This window comes from Budorcas taxicolor, chromosome 11 (assembly GCF_023091745.1).
Source record: "Budorcas taxicolor isolate Tak-1 chromosome 11, Takin1.1, whole genome shotgun sequence".
Lineage (NCBI taxonomy): Eukaryota > Metazoa > Chordata > Mammalia > Artiodactyla > Bovidae > Budorcas > Budorcas taxicolor.
The window spans coordinates 146239077-146259033 of NC_068920.1; the positions used below are offsets into that span (position 1 = coordinate 146239077).

General features: G+C 49.1%; 1 protein-coding gene across 4 annotated transcripts in view; it reads right to left on the reverse strand.

The window, feature by feature from the left end:
* Positions 1–19957, reverse strand: part of ATP6V1C2 (ATPase H+ transporting V1 subunit C2) — a 59599-nt gene that overhangs the window by 17727 nt on the left and 21915 nt on the right. For 2 of the 4 annotated variants that reach the window (XM_052648778.1, XM_052648779.1), the window contains exons 4-6: positions 10490–10575; positions 9372–9401; positions 2549–2643 (exon numbers count right to left, since the gene is read on the reverse strand). In XM_052648778.1, the coding sequence (XP_052504738.1) occupies positions 2549–2643; positions 9372–9401; positions 10490–10575 (211 nt within the window). The remainder of the gene's footprint in view (positions 1–2548; positions 2644–9371; positions 9402–10489; positions 10576–19957) is intronic. The other 2 variants (XM_052648781.1, XM_052648780.1) reach the window with 1 other exon arrangement.

Consider the following 19957-nt stretch of genomic DNA (forward strand, 5'->3'; position numbering starts at 1 on the left):
CCGAGCCCCTTGAGGGTGGGTCTGCACCTGGGTCAACTCTGCAATTCTGGACAGAGTGGCTGGCACTTGGCCATGCTTCAAGAACGTGTCCAGGACCAAACACTCCCAGCCTTGCTCCTTCTGGCCTCTGGCTGGCATGCACTCCTCACCACCAAAGGCATGTGTGCCAGGCAGAGCCTTGAGACACCATGTACCTCCCTGCATAGGGATGCTTCAGGTGGTGGAGGTACCGAGGGCCAGTGCCCTGAGTGAGCAGACAAGAAGCAGGCCCCCACTAACCACTGTGGACACTCATACGGCGAAGAAAGAAACTTTGCTATTTACTGTAGGCTGGTGAGATCTAGAGACCTTTTAACAACTTCAGTGTGGCCCAGCCCACAGAGATCGCTGCAGGCATGGGCTGGGTCCCCATCCTTGCTCTTTCTCATTAATGGAGGCAGGTGGGCTCAGCTTCCAGCTGTCGGGAGGGTCGGGGGCCCAGCCCTGCCCATGTCAGCATGGGGCACCTCCGGGTGGGGAGACCTGCTTGGACACCCAAAAGACACTGGTCACTTTAGAAGGGAATTTCTCTGACCGGGATATCTCTAGTTAACTAATTTTCATTTCCCACTGGGGGAACAGGCCCGAGCCAGTGCCAAGGGCATGACTCCAGTGCTCCTGGGGCAGACACAGGGTGAGGAAGCCGATACCCAGACCCTCTCCCCGGCCTGCCTCAAGGAGCTGACCCCATCAGTGGAGCCATCTCAGGGCTGCCTCGGGAAGCAGAGCCAGGCACACACCTGAGACCTTCATCCCCCTCCCAGGGCACTACTTCAGCCCCTGCAGGGCCTGGGGGATGCCACGCCACCTCTCAGCCAACCTCCCCACCTGAAATCAGGGAAGGTGATACCTGCCCACGAGGGTGTATCGGAAGTAAATGTTCTAGGCATACAGCGAGTGCTTTCAAACCAGGGTTTGCTTCCCCACCCTGCTTTCCTCTGGCCCCCAGGGGGGAGAGAGAGGCCAGGCTCTGTCCTCTACAGTGACTCCCCAACCAGCTGATAACCCAGTGTGCTCCGGGAGCTCCCATCACTGCCTATGTCCCCGGGACAGCCACGCCAGCGAGCGTCATCCCCAGCAGATGCTTAGCACAGCTCTGGCCACGCTGTCTGGCTCAGCCTGGCCTCAGCAGTGGCAGGGCAGGGAGCGGCCAGCCCTGAACACCACCGCATGCTTCCAGCTTGGGGGTGGAGGTGTGCAATGTCCCCCAGGATGCCATACCTGGAACGGGTGCTCTCAGAGCTCCTCCTCGAAGGGCCTTTTAGAATCACTGCCGAACTGTCCCAGGAGGGGCTGGGGCCTCTGTGATGTAAGGGGTGCCCAGTGAGCCGCACCCAGATTCCTCAGACTGCAGGCCTGCCCTTGTTCCCAGAGATACCGGCTGGGGCACCAGCCCTCCAGCAGGAGACCCACAGAGCGGTGGATCCCGAGCCCCATCTTCTCCACCTGACCCGCCCAGCCACACCTGGTGGGCCTCAGGAGACATATGAGGGGCTCCATGTGTCACGGAGGGAGATGGGGACAGAGGTCATAAACCATCAGGCTAAATCTCAGAATGTTCATCAGTGCCCACCCTCAGGGAGGCGACAGGAGTCAACATGCCAGGAGACACCCTTGATGTCCCCAGAGGGCTTCACTTTGATACTTTCATTCATGGAGCAGAAGTTGGAGGCCACGGCTCACCAAGAAGGCTGAATCGTGGGGCCAGGGCTTACTGGCTCCCCAGTGTCATCAGGGGTGGCACGCTGGGCAATGCCTTGCAGGAGTTAGGGCTCCTAAGCTCAACGTTCCACTGAAGCTGATACTTTTTGTTAAGTCAACAACCACCCTGGGGGTAGGGGTGTCAGGGAGGGGCTGACTTCTCCATCAGCATCTTTCAAAGGGGGACGCAGTGAACTGACTCCAGAATCTGGGCTCAGAACACCAAAGGGCTCAGAGTGCCCCTGGAGGGGAGTATCCTGTAAGATGAAGCCACCCTGTCGAGTGGTAGGTTTGGAAGAGGTATTCTGGCCTGGAGAATTCCATGGACTGTATAGTCCATGGGGTTCAAAGAGTCGGACACGACTGAGGGACTTTCACTTTTCACTTTGGAAGTGGTATATATGGTTTCCCTGGTGGTTGAGATGGTGAAGAATCTGCCTGCAATGCAGGAGACCCAGGTTCGATCCCTGGGTTGGGAAGATCCCCTGGAGAAGGGAATGGCAACCCACTCCAGTATTCTTGCCTGGAGAATCCCATGGACAGAGGAGCCTGGCGGGCAATAGTCCATGGGGTTTCAAAGAGTCAGACGTGACTGAGCAAGTAACTTTGAAAGAGGTATAGAGGGGCAGGTGGTCATCAACCTGTTTCCAGGGTACCCTGAACCCCACCCCGCCTCCCGCCTCTGGCATCCTGGGAAGTGCCTCCCTGCTTCACCAGGGTCCAAAGGCCATGTAGATTCACCCCAATGTCCCCAGATGGTCAGGGTCACAGAAGTGTGACCACCCTGGAGAGAAGATCCTCCTAGTACCTTTGCCAGAGTGTCCACCACGCTCACCAGCGGCTGCTTCGCAGGATACTTGGCCATGTCCCATTCGAAGTGGGTCACAAAGGACATGAGGTCAACTGCAAGAGACAGACACATCTCAGCAGACAGTGGGCTTCTCGTCTCTCCTGAGACCCAGGTGCCATGCCCGGGCCAATGTCCCCACTTAAACCAAGGAATTAGAGAAACTGAAGGACAGACTCGGGGCTCCCTCCTCTCTGGGAGAGCAGAGGCTGGGCCAGCCACCAGCCAGGCCCGCAGGCAGCTCCTAAGCCCCTCAGAAAAGCTCACCACAGTCCCCGGGATGCTGTAAGGGTGAGCTCCTGTGCCCAAGCTCGAACCCAGACAGCTGCCCCAGAGCTCCGCATGAGAGGCCCTGCCTTCGCAGGAGGTGGACCCTGAGTCAGGAGAAACTCAGACACTGAGAGAATTCCCCGCACTTTCCAATAGGTTCGGCCATGCCCCCTGCTGAGTTATTGGCTCGAAGTACCCCAAAAGCATGCCAGAGAGCCCTGAGCCACCCCCCGCAAACCACACAGCCTGTCACGGGTGCTAGCTGCCCAGCAGATGAGCAATCTTCCTGCCTCCCATGCCCAGCACTGGACAGGCCAGCGCCACACACATCTGCTTTAACGAAGGCATTTTCAACATTAGCAAAATGCTAGTGTTCGTGTACGTGGTCTTCACCACTTGGCACTGACGTGCTTTTGTCAGAGTATCTCCTTTGTATAAAATCTATAGTCAGAAGAACAAATCAGTGTCTTTTCAACGTTTCCTTTTTTCCCTTATTTTCTTCAAAAGCAAACTAAACCTTGCATGCCCGGGGTGTTTGCGATTGTTTCTAACGAGCTGAGGGCAGAGAAGGGGCTTGGAGGTCAGTGCTGGGGGCGGAGGGGCACGGAAACATGTTAGTAACCACCCTGTTTGCACCTCAGTCTCCCTACCTGAGCGGTCGGGGCACAGGGGGAAGTCTCTCGAGGGCCCACTCTCCTCAGGGGAGGGCCCGCACTCCTCTAAGGTGCTACCTGGGGGCCAGCTGCAGGTTACACCCCAGTCGGTCACCCCTTCAGTGTATGATGTGCTAAGGGGGCCCCCGAATTCCTCGAAGCCAGCAAGAAGGGCCTGGATTCTCACCCCAGGTTATGTGGACGTGAGCCTTTCCCAGCCTACCCTCACACAGATGGAAAGGGACTGGCCACCGTCCCTCGACATTCAGGCACCGTGACCGAAGGCCAGCCCGCTATCATGCTGGGGTCGGCAGGCCACAGCCCGCTCTCCCTCGGTCTCCTGGGAAAGCGGGTCTAAGCTGATACCCCAGTGAGATGTGTGACGTGAGGAGGGCAGGACTGCAGGAGGAGGGGAGAGCCAGCACCTGCCTCCTGCCCTGAGGGCTGGGGGGTTCGGAGAGCTTTGAGGAGACCCTGTATTTACATGGGTCCTGAGGGGGCCAGAGGGTTTGCCACGTGGCCAGTGAAGGAGGGGGCTGGGTGTTGACCAGATGGACTGGCCAACGTCACTTTCTGGGCACGGGGAATCCCTGGGTCAAGCTGATGGGCCGGGGGTTGGAAGGAGCGGGGTCAGGTCACGTCTGCACCTTCTCCTGTGGCAATCAAGACTCCGGGCCCATTTACTGAGCCCCTCGTGTGTGCCGGGAGTTGGGCACGCATCCCTCCAACCCCAACAGCAGAGCTGAAAGCTCAGCAAAGCAGGTCCAGACGCAAGCCTCCAGGGGCCGCATAGCCAGGTGAGCACACTCATGTCCCGAGCGGTCGTCTAAGGTTGGCAAGAGAGAAGGAAAAGCTTGGGGGCCCAAGCCCTGCAGGTGGAGGCAGGAAGTCAGCTTAATAGGACACAGGGACAGTGACCCCAGGGCAAAATGGAGCCTGGGGGGACACTTGGGTTTCCAGGTTGCGTGGGGGCATGAAAGACAGGGACATTCACTCAGCCAGGCAGCCAGGAGGTGGCAGCCTGGGCCAGAGCAGAGGCGAGAGGAGACGGGCTCAGCTTGAGAAGAGCCTGAGTTGGACACTTGGGGCTGACAAGTACCCACGGAGCAGACGGAAATGAAGTGGGGCTTGGGGGAGGGAAGAGGTCTGCAAGCAGAGCTGCTAGATGGGCCTTAACATAAGGATGGCTTCCCTGGTGGCTCAGATGGTAAAAACGTCTGCCTACAATGTGGGAGACCTACAATTCGGTCCCTGGGTCGGGAAGATCCCCTGGAGAAGGAATGGCAACCCATTCAGGTACTCTTGCCTTGAAAATCCCATGGACGGAGGAGCCTGTTAGGCTACAGTCCTTGGGGGGTCACAAAGAGTCGGACACGACAAAGCAACTTCACTAACTCACTCAACGTAAGGATGACGATGCTGGTGACAACTTTCACAGCCAGCTGACCCTGGTTGGTGTTTCACCCTGGCCTGGATGCATGAACTATTGGATTGGCCAGAAAGCCCATTTGAGTTTTTCCATAAGAGGATACCAAAACGCTTGAACGAACTTTTTGGCCAACCCGCTATTTCAGTTAATTTACTTTTCAACCCTATTGGGTCTTCTCATTATCTCCAGCTTAGAGATAAGGAAACTCTGGCACAGAGTAAGTCATGTAACCTCCACCAGAAAAGGAGACGAGGAACGTGGAGCTGGGGGTGGGGGGTGCTCCTTCTCTGCCCCACCCTTGGGCAGGTGAGGCAGTGGCGGAGGCAGCGGGGGGCTGTGGGGGGGGGACACAGGGAAATTGTCATGGGTTGGCGCCTTCCTGAGAACCACACGCCAATATATCTGGTCTCGGGACTCAGAGAGGTCCTTCAGATTCCAAGAGCTCCCCTTGTGGCTCAGCTGGTAAAGAATCCGCCTGCAATGCAGGAAACCTGGGTTCGATTTCTGGGTTGGGAAGATCTTCTGGAGAAGGGAAAGGCTACCCACTCCAGTATTGTGGCCTGGAGAATTCCAGGGACTGTATAGTCTGTGGGGTCGCAGAGAGTCGGACACGACTGAGCGACTTTCACTTTCAGATTCCAATGGTGTTGAGATTGCCGAGACCACCCCGGAGGCACCAAAGGTGAGGTACTGACCCAATGAACTAAGTGCCCTTAGAAGGAGACACCAGTGAGCCACCCCCACCCCCGCCCCATTCTGTGTGTGTTCTCCCACCAAGGAAGGGATGTGTGAACACACAGCAAAGGAGGCAGGTTCTCATCAGGAACCAAACCTGCCATCACCCTGACCCTGAATTTCCAGCCTCCAGAGATAAATGTCCGCAGTTTAAGCTCCAGTCTGGGTATTTTGATATGGTAGCCTGAGCTGACTCATATGGGATTTTGGTGCTAATTTGGTATTAATATGGATTGGGGGACTGCCACACTAGGGCAGGGAGGTGACGTTGCAGGGAGGATCCAGGCCTGTGAGGAGCTGAATTAAGGTCTGGATGATGGCAGGGGCATGGTCAGTGGCAGAACCGAAGGTCACAAAGGACTTGTCCTGTGTCAGTGGTCTCCCTTGATGCTGCTACTGAACCCTACTGTGGGCCAGGCACTGGACAGGCATGACGGTCACACAGCTCCCATGCTGGTCGCTTGCTGCCTGGTGGGAGCCACCAACACCTCCCCGCCACAACAGACCAGGAAACATCCCCCTAGGCCAATGCCATGCAGATGTGTGCTCTGGCGATCCCCACCACTGGCCCCTCCAGACCCCGTGGGCACACCACACCACCCAAGCCAAGCCATCCCCAGCCCCTCACTCTCCCTCTCACGGCTGCCCTTGTCCTAAACATCAGGATGGAGACCAAGTCCTGAAAGCCTGCCCAACCCTCCCTCCCCTTGCCAGCCAGAGCCTGTGGACGCTGGCCAACTCCTTCACACTAACAACGCCACACAACCATGGTTGATTCCCCTGCCCTTTCAGGCTCCTTGAGGGCAGTTGACTATCTCTGTGTCCCCAGAGCTCTGTGACAGTGTCCAGCAAGGGGCAAGTGCTTCATATGAGATTCTTCCTAATAACCCTGATTACTAGCCAGGTTGCTTAGAAGAGGTACCTTTCAGACAAGCTCTTGTCTCCATGTATTTTTACTGACTCCGGGCTTTCCAGCATTCAGCCCAAAGAGAATGAATGCATCCTCCTGTCCACTAGAACACCTATAATTCCTCTACGACTCAGCCCCTCTCCTCCTGAAGGCTCCCAAGCCCTTGGTTTCCATGACAGCACATGAGGCAGTGTGGGTCTGATCCCCAGACCGCGGGCTCCTGGAGGGCGATCATCTCCGGATGCCCAGAACCCAGCACAGTGCCTGGAGCTCAATGGCCAAGCGTGAGTATCTGATGAAGGAGGAGGGAAGATAAGGAGATGGTGACAAGCTCCCTGCTCCAGGGACCTCGGGGTTGTGACTGACTTCCTCCTCCGACATCGCCTCTTCCTATTCGGGAGCACCAGTTCCAGACATTGCGCCTTGTCCGGATCACGTAGACGAGGACCTTGCCCCTCACACGCTGCCTTTGGTGAGAGTGTGGTCCGAGGACGGTTCTCAGCCTTAGAAAGCGGCAGCCCCAGACCCTCTGGGTGCTCCCAAACCACACCCTCCTCTCTGCCTGCTTGTAATGACAGGCTCCCCTCCCTTCCCATCCCCTGGCTGAAATCCCAGAAGCCTGGCCTCCAGGAAGCAGTGCGTGCTTGGATCGAAGGCCTGTGAGGTCAAACCATGACCCAGGCGAGCTCACTTTGAATCAAAACACTCAAAACACCCAGACAGCTGCCCTTGAGCAACAGTGATGTCATCCAAGAACCCAAACAAAGCCTTCCCAGCAGCAGAGGAACAAAGGACCAGTGACCACACCAACGGAGGCCAGACAGCCAGACGGACCATCAGGTAGTTCCAACCCTGAGGCTTCCAGGGCATGTTTGCTCAGCTCTGCTGCAATCACACACACCTGTGTCCTTCCCGCTTCAAGCGCAGCAAGAAGCAAAGAACAGACGGAAACAAAAGGTGCCCAAGCCGAGAACTATAAAGGGATTAAGTCCATAGAGGCAAGAAAACTAAGACCCAGGGAGGTGACTTGCCGAGGTCGCAAAGGGCCAAGGCTGACCGCTCCAAGGCCGGGGCTCCTGGCCCTCCAGGAGACATAGCCCAGAGGACCTGGGGGGGTAACCTCAGAGAGATCAGGTTAAAATCCCACCTGCTAGGAAAACCCTGAGTTCCTGCAGTTAATTCTATCACTAGCTTCCTGGGTGCTCTCTAGAAGAAAAATAGTTCCTCGTAGAAAAATAGTTCCTCGTCCATCCGAATAATATCAAGAAAGTTGAAAGTGTTAGTCGCTCAGTCGTGTCTGATTCTTTGCCACTCCATGGACTATAGCCCACCAGGCTCTGCTATCCACGGGATTCTCCAGGCAAGTGGGTTGCCATTCCCTTTTCCAGGCGATCTTTCTGGATCGCCTACACCCTGGGTCTCCTACACTGCAGCGAGACTATCAGGAAAGCCTGAGACAAACTGACTCAAAGGTGTCTTGACTGCAGCAGTTTTCAGAGACTTTACTATGCTGCTGTGCATCACGAATGTTCAAGAGGGGCCATGAACGCTGCCCGAGGGTCCTTGACTTTTGTTTGCATAGGGTTGGGTACCGGACCAGCTTTGGAAAGTCACGGGGACCTGACTCCCAGGAGGCCTAGAGATAATGAAACAGATGGAAACAAATAACGCTGAATTCTCTCCTCCTGAGAGGACACTGAGGATGGATACAATGTAATAATGACACCTAATTTTAACTGAGGTGAATTTTGAATAGAATGTAAGCATTTTGATCATTATTGTCAAGTGAGCTCAAATTCTCAAATCCTCAGTTCAGTTCAGTCCCTTAGTTGTGTCCTACTCTTTGCCACCCCATGGACTGCAGCACACCAGGCCTCCCTGTTCATCACCAACTCCCAGAGTTTACTCAGACTCATGTCCATTGAGTTGGTGATGCCATCCAACCATCTCATCCTCTGCCGTCCCCTTCTCCTCCCACCTTCAATCTTTCCCAGCATCAGGGTCTTTTCAAATGAGTCAGTTCTTGAATCCTCAAGACCAGGTTTTTCAGCTAGAAAAGTAGTCCTAAGCCAGCATTTCCATCTAGGGCCCTATGAGTTACCTGCTGGGAAATAAGATCAGTTCATCAACTCAACAAAACATTTTTTTTTGATTAGCACACAGGCAAGGAATCTCAGTGTAATTAACAGATTGCATTTGGAAAGGCATTTTGGCGACTTCTGGTCTGCAAAGATTTGTATATGTCCTACCTAATGGGATTTGCTGGTTTTAATTCCACCAGTCTGAGCAGGCTGGAGAAGAACCAATGCAAACGACACCTTCTAATGGGGAAACCAGAAATGGCCTGTTTGAGCACAGAGGCTCTCCCAGGAGAGGCTCGAAGAGTGTATGAGAGTCCCCCATTGAGGCCACACAAAGCTAAGCCTGGCATTTAAGGATGTCAGGGTCCACGCAACAGCCAGCCCTTGCAGGCAGGAGGATGCTGGGGACGGCCATCAAGGCAAGAAGCAAACCACAAGCAAAAAGATGCCAAAGACAATACTGAACTCCAGGAGGCATGCGGTGCTGCTGGGGAGGCAGGGGAGATGCAAGGAAGAGGGGGAAGGGAAGAAACAGTTACTGTCTGTGCTATATGGACACCGTGCCCAAGCCACGAGGCTGTCACTTGAGAAATCCGTCGTCACCTGGTCACTGTATCCCTACAACCAGACTGAGGTTCCACCTTCTCAGGGGCACGCGGGCGTCACACTGAACACACACACACAGAGCAAACAACACACAACCTACTCTTTAAATACTTCATTTTTTCTTTCAAACCTGCAACGTTAGAGGGTGGAGTCATTAGACGGCAATAACATACAAAACTAAGTTCTGACTTAGGAATACGAACATTTCCCTTTATCAATTTAATCAAGCAAATGTAATGGTTTCCAAGGTTCCCAGATGGGAGCTCCCTAATGGTCCAGTGGATGGAACTCTGCCCTTTCACTGCAGAGGGCTCGGATTCGATTCCTGGTTGGGGAACTAAGATCCTGCACACCATGTGACAACCAAAAAAAAAGGGGGAAAAAACATGAATATATATGTAACAAATTTATAATATTTATATATTTAAAATACATGTGTGATTATGTATAATATTGTATTATTGTAATATTGTACAATATTATATATGTATAATGTATGATGTTAATAATATGTACTAAATGACATATTAAAAATAGAATATATGCTTTCATTTTCAGTATACTGATGCATAGAGCCATGGGTTTAATTATCTCTACAGATATTGAAACATCTAATTCTAAGGTTCCCAAAGCCTCAGAGTTTTTGTCTTGCACATTTTAAGGGCACTCAAATTGTCTGTGCCCTAATACATGGACCAAAACATCCTTGGAATCTACAGGCTTATCCTATCAGTGTAGGAGACAGAAATTCCAAATGCAAACCCACTACACAAAGTGTTTTTGGTCTAACCCTCATCTAATTAGTGGGCACAGCAAAAGAATTCCGTTTGAGGCATTCCAGCCTCCTTTGGGGATAGGATTAAATCGGTTAGGGTGTGGGGATAGAAGGGAGGCTGACAGAGAAGGTGGGTGGGCCAACTAACCCCTAAACCCCATTGAATCCATTTTCATCTCAAATTTCACTGAGGAGTTCAGCTACAGGTAAGAAATGCCAGGTGCTTTAGAAATGAGACAGAAGGATTATAAGGGAGATTGGAGTCTTCCGAACAGCGGTGCCACTGTGCTCCAAGTGGCGTGGACAGTCTCTGCCCGGCGTGCCAGTTTGGAGCCTCCGTGGTGCCGCGTCATTTCAGCCCTCCTGTGTGGCCACAGCTGGGACCACGAATGGACTAGAATAAGCTGGGAAAGGACCATCATAAGCGCACTTCAGGGACCTACCTCCATTGGCCAGAAGGTTCTCCTGGACCTTTCCCTTGGCATCTTCCATCACTTCCACCACGCTCTGGGCCATTCTCCTTATGAGACTTTTGGGAAGGAATACAAAGCCAGTTAAGAGCGGAAAACTACCTGCAGAATGCTCTCCCCACTGCTGGGGCCACCCTTTGGGGAACAACTTGGCAATATGTACGAAGAGACATAAAACGCGAACTGGTAATTGAACCAGTATTTCCACTTCTGAGAAACCATCTTAAGGAAATAGGACAAACAGAAAAAGCTTTCTGAATAAAAAGATGCTCTTTGCAGCAATGTTGCTGACAGCAAGGAACTGGAAACCACCGGATGGTCTGACAATAGACGATTGTTTAAGCAAATGATAGTGTACCCAGCTGAGGGATTATTAGCAGCCACTGAAAACAAGGTTTACAAAGAATTTCTAGGATTGTGGACCAAGACATGTATTATAATGTTACATGAAAAAAAACCCGCAAACTTATACAGACAGTATGGCTGCAGCTATGTGAAAATGTCCTTCCTACTTCACATATTTTCTATCATAATCCAGTATTGCTTTTATAAGGCTTCCCTGGTGGCTCAGTAGTAAAGAAACTGCCGGCCAATGCAGGTAGGTTCGATCCTTGGGTCAGGAAGATCCCCTTGAGAAGAAAATGGCAACCCACTCTAGTATTCTTGTCTGGAAAAATCCGTGGACAGAGGAGCATGGTGGGCTGTAATCCATAGGGTCAGAAAAGAGTCAAACACGACTTAGTGACTAAACAACCACAAATTGCTTTTATAATTAGAAAAGTAAAGCTCTTTAAGTCTTCAGAAAACATACTGAAGGCTCCAGAAAGTTTAAAAAAGGATAAGGAAGTAGGAGATTCAGCGGCATTCACATTTTCTGTGGCTCTGCCACCTGTATGATTTTTGGCCAAATGTATTTAATCTCTGTGATCCATAGTTCCCTTCTTTGTAAAATGGGATGATATCCATTTTGAGGAATTGTTATAAATATTAATAGAATAAGTGGCAAAGAGTGTCCGCTCCTGGAAGCCCATCAGTTAGAACTGCAGGAGGAAGCAGGCCAGTTGCATCAAAGTCTCCGACGATCCACATCTTTGCCTTGGGCCCTCTCTCCTGGTTCTCCTGGCTCCCAGGAGGGAGCGGCTGTTGGCAGGGAGGAGGAAGAGGTCCCTGAATTCCGAGTGGAGGATGACTCCCCAGCTGTGGCAGGCACTGGCCATGTGGCCACTCAGAGGATGGCCCAGGGGCCTAGGGTCCAAGACACAAAACCGAGGCAGAGGACACCGAAAGGCCCCAGGTTAAAGAGAGAGAGAGAGAGGAGGGAGGGGAAAAAAAGAACAGAGTAGTGGGGAAAGCAACTTGCTTTGATATCTAACCATTATCTGTTTGGGCCAAAAAACTGATGAATACAAGGATAAAGTAATTAACCAAAAATGAACAACCACACTCTCCCTCCCAAAACCATGTTTCACACACTTTGCAGGTCAGCATTTTCCTTTTGTTGACCACATGCCGATTTCTGTATCACTGTTATTGAATCATCACAAGAATTCTCGAAGATGGGGAGACTGAGGCCCAGAGTAGTATTAATAATTAATAATTTCCCTCCCAACTATACAGTCTGTCTGTGGGCCCCACAGCTCTGGGCCACTTGGGTTTAAAATCTCCACAGATGTTGGCATTTCTTAGGATAGTAGTTCCGCCTCTTCCTAAAGATAGCTGGGGCACGGGACGGAGCTAATCTCATCCTGTTTTCTCGGCAACATGAGGATGACACCCCGCCTCTCACAGAGTTTGGAGCAGTGCATTAAAGACCCAGGCCCCCGGGCGTGTGTGATAAATACCTTCAGGTGTGCAGCCTGACGGAGACATTCAGGCTCCCTGCCCTCTGGCTCCCCAGGCGATTCAATAGGAGATGGGGGGACGTGAATCCGGTTCCCTCCCAGTTCCGTAACCCAATTCCTCTGGCCTCCTACGGCCTACAGGTGTGACAACATCCATCCTTCTACCTGGGTTTCTGAACCATTCCGTGTGCTTCTCCAACAGTCCTCACACACTCACATGCCCCTTCCTGAAGAGTCTTTCCTCAAATTATCCTAATTGGAGTGTGTTTTCTGTTATTTTTTTTAATGTATTTATTTTTGGTTGCAGTGGCTCTTGGTGGCTGCGTGCGGGCTTTCTCCAGTTGGGGCGAGGGGCCGGCTCCTCGTGGCAGGGTGCAGGCTTCTCATTGCGGTCGCTTCTCTTATCGTGGAGCCCAGGCTCTAGGCACACAGGTCCAGAAGTTCTGGTGCACAGGCTTAGTTGCTCTGCGGCACGTGGACTCTTCCCAGACCAGGGATCGAACCTGTGTCCTTTGTATAAGCAGGTGGATTCTTATCCACCGTACCACCAGGGAAGTACCTCTTCTGTTATTTGTTAGAACCCTGATTCTATCAATTCATTTGTTCATTCACTCATTCATTTAGCAAATTCCAGACATTAACCAGCTATGTGCCAAGCACGCACTAGAGTGCTATGAATGCAGATGCTGTGAACGATACAGCCCCTGCTCTCAGAGAACTTCTTTCTGATGCTGTCAAGGGTTCCTACTTATCATTATTATAGTGAGAAGGCAGGTTGCTGTCTTTTATTATCATATCCTCGGTCATACTTTGAGTATTGTCCTTACATGAGGGTTCTAACTCCAGCCCCAAGGGCAACATTTTGGTGCATAATAGCTGTTCAGGAAATGTTTGTTGAATGAATAAATGAATGTCAGAGCACCTAAATAACACACGGGGCTCCTTCTCAATAGACCTAAAAGGAGAACCCACTTGCCATTCTGTTAATGACTATTTGCTGTTTCCAGTTCTAGCCTCTATGAAGTTTTTAACCATAACAAGTATGGTGGCACACCTGCCCCCAGGCATGTACACCACCACGGAACATCTCAAAATAGCATGGTCCAACGAAGCTTAACTGCTGGAAAAATTGCTTGTTGCACCTAACAAAAACGTCCCTGACTTAGCTGTGATCATTAACCACAGGCATCAGTGAACTACAGTATTGCTAAATCAGAACACTTTTCTCACGGAAAGGAATATGAGAGTCTAGATGTTGTTTTAAAATTTTTTTTTCATTGTACAGTTTATTGTAAAAACTTAACATGCCATACTAGAGCTTCCTCATTCCTTTCATTAACTGTATAGCATTTAATTGCAAACATGAGTCATAACTAATTTGCTCTATTGAACATTTGGGTTGCTTATGCTTTGATGGATTTTGCAACAAAACACATTCTTTGCCCATTTGTACAGGCACATAAGCAGAGACATCTCTGCTCACAAAGGTCTGTATAGACAAAGCTATGGTTTTTCCAGTAGTCATGTATGGATGTGAGAGCTGGACCATAAAGAAGGCTGAGCACCAACATATTGATACTTTTGCACTGTGGTGCTGGAGAAGACTCTTGAGAGTCCCTTGGACATCAAAGAGATCAAACCAGTCAATCCTAAAGGAAATCAGTTCTGAAGATTCATTGCAAGGACTGCTGTGGAAGCTAAAGCTCCAATCCTTTGGCTACCTGATGTGAAGAGTCGACTCACTGGAAAAGACCCTGATGCTGGGAGAGATGGCGGGCAGGAGGAGAAGGGGACAACAGACAATGAGATAGTTAGATGGCCTCATCTACACAATGGACATGAGTTTGGGCAAATTCCAGGAGATAGTGATGGACAGGGAAGCCCCCTGGAAGTCCATGGGGTTGCAAAGAGTCAGATGTGACTTAGCAACTGAACATATGTATAATAAACGACAAAAGAATAACTACTGGGATAAAGGGTGTGAGCAGTTAACATTGTTAACAGATGAGGCCAAATTATCCTTCAAGTATACAGAGCCAATGTACTGTCAAGTGCCTACCTCTGAAACCCTTGCCAACATGACAGATTATGTACCTTTTTAATCCCTGCCAATCTGACAGCTGAACAATTCTATGTCACTGTTGCTCTGACTTGCATCTGTTTGATCATCGGTGAGGCTGGACAGCTTTTGATAGGTTTATTGACTCTACAAATGACTATTTTCTTCTGTTAATAGAGTGTTCACATCTTTTGTTGGTTTTTCTACTGGCTTCTACATTAAAAAAAAATTATTTATAAGGGCTCTTAGGTGTTTCAGGGACTCAATTCTTGAGACACTGTTTTGAGCTAGGTAACATCCCCATTTTAAAGATGAAAAAATTAGTACTTAGAGAGCTGAAAGTCACCTTATATGAGCTATAAGTGTCAGAGCAGAAATTGATCCTAAATCTACATGACTCTAAAGCCATGCTCTTCAATGGTAGTCTGGCTAAACTAAACTAAAGCTAAACTCTGGCTCCTTCCTCTAAAATACTGGGCAAAAACTTATTCTAACCTATAAGGGAAGATGTATGCTGCAGCCGCTGCTGCTAAGTCGCTTCAGTCGTGTCCAACTCTGTGCAACCCCATAGACGGCAGCCCACCAGGCTCCCCCGTCCCTGGGATTCTCCAGGCAAGAACACTGGGGTGGGTTGCCATTTCCTTCTCCAATGCATGAAAGTGAAAAGTGAACATGAAGTTGCTCAGTCATGTCTGACTCTTAGTGACCCCATGGACTGCAGCCTGCCAGGCTCCTCCGTCCATGGGATTTTCCAGGCAAGAGTACTGGAGCGGGGTGCCATTGCCTTCTCCAAAGATGTATGAATCATATTTTAATTAAAAAAACAAACTGCAAACAGTATATAACTTGATTGGGGTGTTGGTTAAACTGACATACCCAACAAAATTCATCAACCAGTTAATTTTTTTAAGATGTGCACATTTCACTCTATGTACATTTTGCCTGATTAAAAAATTGTTTTGATCACCAACAGGCACATGAGAAGCATGTGAGCATGAAAAGATACCCAATATCACTAATTATTAGAAAGATGCAAACCAAAACTACAATGAAGTATCATCACACACCAGTCAGCATGGCCATCATTATAAAGTCTACAAAAGACTTCCCTGGTGGTCCAGTGACAAGGACTCCCTGCTTCCAATGTGGTGGGCCCTGGTTTGATCCCTGGTCAGGGAACTAAATTCTGTAAGAGTTTTCATGCCACAACTAAAGACCCTACATGCTGCAGCTAAGACCCATTGTTGCTGCTGCTAAGTCGCTTCAGTCGTGTCCAACTCTGTGCAACCCCATAGATGGCGGCCCACCAGGCCCCCCGTCCCTGGGATTCTCCAGGCAAGAACACTGGAGTGGGTTGCCATTTCCTTCTCCAATGCGTGAGAGTGAAAAGTGAAAGTGAAGTCGCTCAGTCGTGTTCAACTCTTAGCGACCCCATGGACTGCAGCCCACCAGGCTCCTCCATCCATGGGATTTTCCAAGCAAGAGTGCTGGAGTGGGGTCCATTGCCTTCTCCAAAGACCCATTGTAGCCAACAAATAAAGAAAGACTGTGAACCAAAACTACTGAAGTCCATACACTCTAGAGCCCATATTCTACAACAGGAGAAGCCACCACAATGAGAAGCTTGTGCACTGCAACTAGAGGGTAGCCTCACTGGCTGCAATTAGAGAAAGCTGCACACAGCAATGAAGACCCCAGTACAGGCAAAAAATAAAATAAAATAAAATTATAGTTACCATATGATCCTACAATCCCACTCCTGGGCATATATCTAGAGAAAACTCTAACTCAACATAGAAACACCCCAATGTTTGCACTATTTACAATAGCCAAGACATGGAAGCAACCTAAATGTCCATCGAAAGATGAATAGATAAAGGTGTGGTCCATAAATATACTGGAATGTTACTCAGCCATAAAAAAGAATGAAATAATGCCGTTTGCAGCAACATGGATGGACCTAGAGAATATCATATTAAGTGAAGACAGAGAAAGACAAATATGATATAATATCACGTATATGTGGAACCCTTTTAAAAAAGTGATAGAAATGAACTTCTTCACAAAACAGAAACCAACTCACAGACATAGAAAACAAGCTTATGCTTACCACAAGGGAGGAGGGAGCTGGGGAGGGATAAATTAGGAGTTTGCGATTAAGATATATACCCCTCTGTATATAAAATAGATAAATGACAAGGACCTAATATATAGCACAGGGAACTATATTAAATACCTTGTAATAACATATAATGGAAAGTAAACCAAATCACTTTTCTGTACACCTGAAATGAACATAGTGTTTTAAATTAAACTTCAACCTTAAAAAAAAAAAAAGAAAGAAAATTTACAACAGATACTATCTGTTCAAGTCACCAGTAATGAGAATATGAATAGCATGTGTCTCTTGATATGATGTACTGAGAAGAACACAACTCCACTTCAAGGGTATTCCTGCAAAAAGCGCATAATCTGTATCTCATCATGAGGAAACATCAGACGAGTTTAAATTAAGAAGCATTTTACAAAATAACTGACTTGTACTTGTCAAAGCAACTCAACATAAAAGTCAGAGTCTGAATAACCATTCCAGTTTAAACAAGGTGAACAAGACATGACAATTAATTGTGAAAAACAGGGAGACAACTTAATGTTTACCATTATCTAAGAAAAATATGAGATTTTGTTATTAAGGATACTATTGGCTAATTGGTGATATCCAACTAAATCAGTAAACTACAATAATATTGTATTTCTGATTTTGATCATTGTATTAAGGGACAATATTAGTGGCAGTCCTTGTTTTTAGAAAATATACATTAAAGTATTTAGAAGTAAAGGGACATTGTATCTGCCAGGAGACTTCAGAAAAAGCAAGTGAGAGAAGATAAAGTAAATGTGGAAAAGAGAAATTCTTTGAATAGTCTTGCAGTTTTTCTGGAACTTGGAAATTAGCTCAGAATAAAACATTAAACAATATTTAAGCATGTACAGTACCTAATTCCACTTTTAAAAATTGTATGTCAGTATATACCTAAATGAGAATCCTGACACGATTCTGGTAATACGAAACTGTTAATACATGTTCCCTTCAAGATGGTAAAGTGTCCTGCCTACAATGTGGGAGACCCAAGTTTGATCCCTAGGTGGGGAAGATCCTCTGGAGAAGGAAATGGCACCCCACTCCAGTACTCTTGCCTGGAAAATCCCATGGACGGAGGAGCCTGGCAGGCTACAGTCCATGGGGTCGCAAACAGTCGGACATGACTGAGCAACTAAACTTTCTTTCTTTCTTTTCTTTTTCAGGTGTACTAGAACAGGGACTTTCCCTTTAAATGTATTTCTGTAATGCCATGCTTGAAGTGATTAAGATGTATATTACTTTTTAAAGTAGAAAACAAAAGAAAAATAAATAAAAATAAATAAACATAGCAGCATTATTTACAATTGCAAAAAAAAAAAAAACAATCCAAGTGCTCATCAATGGATGCATAGACAAATAAAATGTAGTATTACTCATGTAATGAAATATTGCTGTTGTGGTTTAGTCACTCAGTCATGTCCGACTCTTTGCAACCCCATGGACTGTAGCCCACCAGGCTCCTCTTCCATGGGATTTCCCAGGCAAGGATATTGGAGTGGGTAATCATTTCCTAATCCAGGGGATCTTCCCCACCCAGGGATAGACCCTGCATAGCAGGTGAGTTTTTTACTGCTGAGCCACCAGGGAAGCCTAATAGTGGAATATTATGCAGGCTTTAAAATGAAAGAAAGCCTGCCACATGGTACAGCAAGGCTGAACTTTGAAGTCATTATGCTAAGTGAAATAAAAAGATAAACACTGTATGATTCCACTTATATGAAGTACCCAGCATCAAATTCATAGAAGCAGTAAGTAAAATGATGGTTTCCAGGAGCTTGGAGGAGGAGGGAATAAGGAGTTAGTATATAATGGATTAGCAGAGTTTCAGTTTTGCAAGACTTCTGAAGTGGCGATGATGGTTGTACAACGATGTGAATGTACTTAATGCCACTGAACTATTTAAAAAATGATTAATATGGCTGTAAATAGGAGAGAATTCTAGGCATACAGAGGTGTCGCAAGCACCAGGAAACTGTCTCCCCACCTAGACAACAAGGACACTAGCCGAGTCTGTCCGATGTAGCCATTTCGGAACTCTGGAATCTACTGAAGGCCAGCAACTTCCAGGGCGAAGCTTGAACCATAAAACTGCAGTTAATCTTGGTCACTTCCAGCTCTTAGCACAGTGGCAGCAAGTCCTCGGAACCCCCAGCCACAGGCAGGCAGCTGTGTGTTCCTGGAGCAATTTGCACACAGTTTGGGGGAGCCAGGGTGGGCAAAGGACACTGTCCTCCAAATAGTGAAGAATCTGTGCTCTGACTGTGGCTTCTGATCCCAGAGGTGCAGACAAAGAGATGGGCACCCCTATCGTAATCTCCCCACGTTGTGTTGTTGCAAGCCCCTCTCCTTCCAGGTGTGAGGCAGAGCAGGGAGGGAACAGAGAAGGGAGGGGGTCTTCAGGAGCTGAGCAGGCAGAATCCGGGCACCTGCAACAGCAGGGATAAGAGTCGGGAGAGACAGAGTTGTCTGTGGCCAGGTGTGTGACGGACACGTCCTGTCCTCCCTTTCTGCAAACACTCTGGGGCACCCCTAACACTGCTGATTTCTGGGCTCCAAGGACACCCAGAGTTCCTGCTGCCCCTTCAGGTGGGTGGTGGCTCAAGAGCTGGGAGCACCGCCAGGCAGGTGTTCTGAGATTTCTGTGTCCACCAACTGCCCTCCTGCAACCTGGAACTCATCTGACTGACTGGCATGCAGGGTCCCAGGGCTCTTCCAGGCATGGGGCTGTGAGTGGGAGAAGGCTGGCCCCACTAGACAGAAGTGGAGGAGGCTGCTGATCCCCATGCACCCAAGCCTACCCGCCCCCACTCCGGGGCTCAAGCCCAGATGAGATGTTTCCTAAATGGTGTCTCCAGTACAGACCGTGCACAACAGAGCATCCCTGAGGGCCACGCTTCCATCCAGGTGCTCGGCTGGGCCATCTGTACCTACCTGCCTCACCTCTGCTCTGAAGGAGGGACTGGGTCTCCTATACCTGGTTCCCTTGTAGGGAGAGCGTGGCTATCAGGTTCCGAGGTAAGGAGCACAGGTCTACAGGGATGTGAAAGAGAGGGTATCCACCCAACTCCAGGGTTTTCTGGATAATTCGGGCAATGCAGGCTAGGGTTGGTCTAAGTTTTCAGAAATGACACCTTGCCCGGAAGGAGAGGGCCAATGAGGTGACAGGGAGGGCTGAGGCCATTTCCATAGCCTCTGACACAGAGGAAAACAGTGGCCCCATCTAGCGAGCTGTCCTGGGTCCTTATGTAACATGAGGGAAGGGGACAGGGGAGAACTTTCTGAAAGAATGACCTAGCCCAAGGACACAACATAAACCGATTAGAACCGAATGGGTCCAAGATGGCAGACACGTCGATTTTAATTAGACCTTGATCCTCAATCAAGGTTTTTCCAGTAAT